Genomic DNA, 2249 nt, shown 5'->3' with positions numbered 1-2249 from the left:
CTGTTTTGGAGTACAGCTAATATTTCAACCTCATGCTAGCTGTTTTTGGCTAACTTTGGTATTTTTTTGTATTTTAGGCTAATCTGGCATCTTACTTATATTTCAGCTGGCTATCAGCTTCTGCATTTTCAGCTATTAGTTTCAGCCTCTTCAGCGGCCAAATTCAGCTTCCACCATTCACACTAGCATTATCACAGGTAATGCTATATATATATATATATATATATATATATATATATTTCTACTTTTCCGTTAGTTAAAAGCTAATTATATGAGTTTTGCATCCACTTTATGCATGACCCGGTTAGTTGACTAATCAGAAAAAATAATCAGTGATTAGTTGACTGTTAAAATAATCGTCTGTGGCAGCACTAATGAATATGTATTTTTATGAAGGATAACAGAAGTCTCCCACATCCTCTGATCTGATAGTCGTCACATTTTTGTGTCATTTCACCTCCTTCAGGATTCTCTCTGATTTTTCACAGGAATCCAGACGCTGCTGATAAGCGTCACCGACCAGGGAGCTGTCTGGTAGACATCGAAGACCAAAAAGATAAAAGCGACAAGGCCTTCTCCCGCCCTCTGCTGACAGGGACGCGCTCCTATTTTAATTTCTACGTAAACGAAGAAGGTCAGGCCCAGAGGGAGAACAACCGCGAGGATGGCGGGGGCTCGTTCAAAGACAGAAGGGGAACCCGCTCCTCCGATGTGATGGAGGAGGAGATCGAGGACGCAGGGACTCCCCATCCTCTCAACGGACTTATAGAGGAAAGCCGGATGGAACGAGAGCGCGTCTTTTTGTCTCAATACAACATCCCTAACTTTGTGAACTTGGAGCACAGTTCCACTCTCGGAGAGGACGATCTGGTGTATGAACCATCGGTGGTGTTGGAGCGCCATTCTCAGACACCTTGTGACACCCACTAACTCCAAGAGACACACCTCTTTCTCCTCCATCTGTGGCAATTCAATCAGCAATCGAGGTGATGTGACAAATCTGAAGAGTAAACTCACAGGTTTGAGATGACATTTCAGAGATAAGATTGCCTCGGTAAGGATGCCTGGTATTTTGAGCACAGTGTGCATGAATTGGATGCAGCCGCTGAGGAGCGAGTTTACTTCCGTTTGGAGAAACTGGTAAATTAAAGAGGAAGACGAGCTCCAGCGGATCCAATACATTGATCGTGTTTTACTTCAGGACTCCAGACACTGTTACATTTGGAGCAAAAGAAGGGATTTAAACCTTGAATTATACTACTTCCATGTCAAAACGTGATGTTCTTGTAGCACTTATGGAAACACTGCTGCTCTTAAATAGTATTTATCCCTTATATTAAATGTGAATTTGGGAAAAAATGATTAAATGTAATGTCATAATAAATAAAAGCTAATAACCACACTTCATATTTCTATATAACAGAGGCACATGTGTCAAAGTCAAGGCCCGGGGGCCGGATCCGGCCCTCCAGACCATTTTTTTTTTATTATTAATGGCCCGATGTTATCTTGCGCTTATTTCTAACTTGTATAATTTTGACAAAATTTATTTTTATGGAGAGTAAAACATTGGAAGTTATTTAAGGTTTAAGTTGATTCATTCTGGAATAATATTTCTGCATTTTATTATTCATAATAGCTCTTAAAAGCTTTTTGGACTAGTTTGGAATTTACTAAGATTTTAGCCAATTTTGGTGTTTAGCTAGTATTTCAGCTACATGCTAGCTGTTTTGGCTAATTCAAGATTTTTTAAAAAAAAAATTAGGCTGTTTTGGAGTTAGGCTAATATTTACACGCTAGCTGCTATGGCTAATTTAGGTTTTCTTAAAGTTTTTTTAGGCTATTGTGAAGTTTAGCTATTTTTAATAGCTACATGCTAGTTGTTTTTCGCTAATTTGGGCTTTCTTTTTATGTTTTTTAGCCCATTTCTGTGTTTAGCTAATATTTCAGCTACATGCTAGCTGTTTTGACTAATTCAAGCTTTTTAAAAAACTTCTTTTGGCTGTTTTGGAGTTAGGCTAATATTTACATGCTAGCTGCTGTGGCTAATTTAGGCTTTCTTAAAGTTTTTTTAGGCTATTGTGAAGTTTAGCTATTGTTTAGAGCTACATGCTAGCTGTTTTTGGCTAATTTACTTTTTTTTGTTTTGTTTTTGAGGCTGTTTTGGCATTTAGCTAATGTTTCTGCTACATATTAACTGTTTTGGCTAATTTATGCTTTTCAGTATTTTGGCTATTTTGAAGCTTAGC

At 38.0% G+C, this 2249-nt stretch overlaps 1 protein-coding gene across 2 annotated transcripts in view; it reads left to right on the top strand.

The window, feature by feature from the left end:
• LOC112158092 (melanocortin-2 receptor accessory protein 2A) overlaps positions 1-1402 on the top strand; it is a 4237-nt gene extending 2835 nt beyond the window's left edge. For both annotated transcript variants that reach the window (XM_024291285.2, XM_024291286.2), the window contains exon 4: positions 489-1402. In XM_024291285.2, coding sequence (XP_024147053.1) covers positions 489-930 — 442 coding nt within the window. In that variant the 3' untranslated portion in view covers positions 931-1402. The remainder of the gene's footprint in view (positions 1-488) is intronic.
• Positions 1403-2249: the final 847 nt, after the last annotated feature.

Source organism: Oryzias melastigma, linkage group LG24 (genome assembly GCF_002922805.2).
Source record: "Oryzias melastigma strain HK-1 linkage group LG24, ASM292280v2, whole genome shotgun sequence".
Taxonomy (NCBI): domain Eukaryota; kingdom Metazoa; phylum Chordata; class Actinopteri; order Beloniformes; family Adrianichthyidae; genus Oryzias; species Oryzias melastigma.
This window is presented reverse-complemented; position numbering and strand designations above follow the sequence as displayed.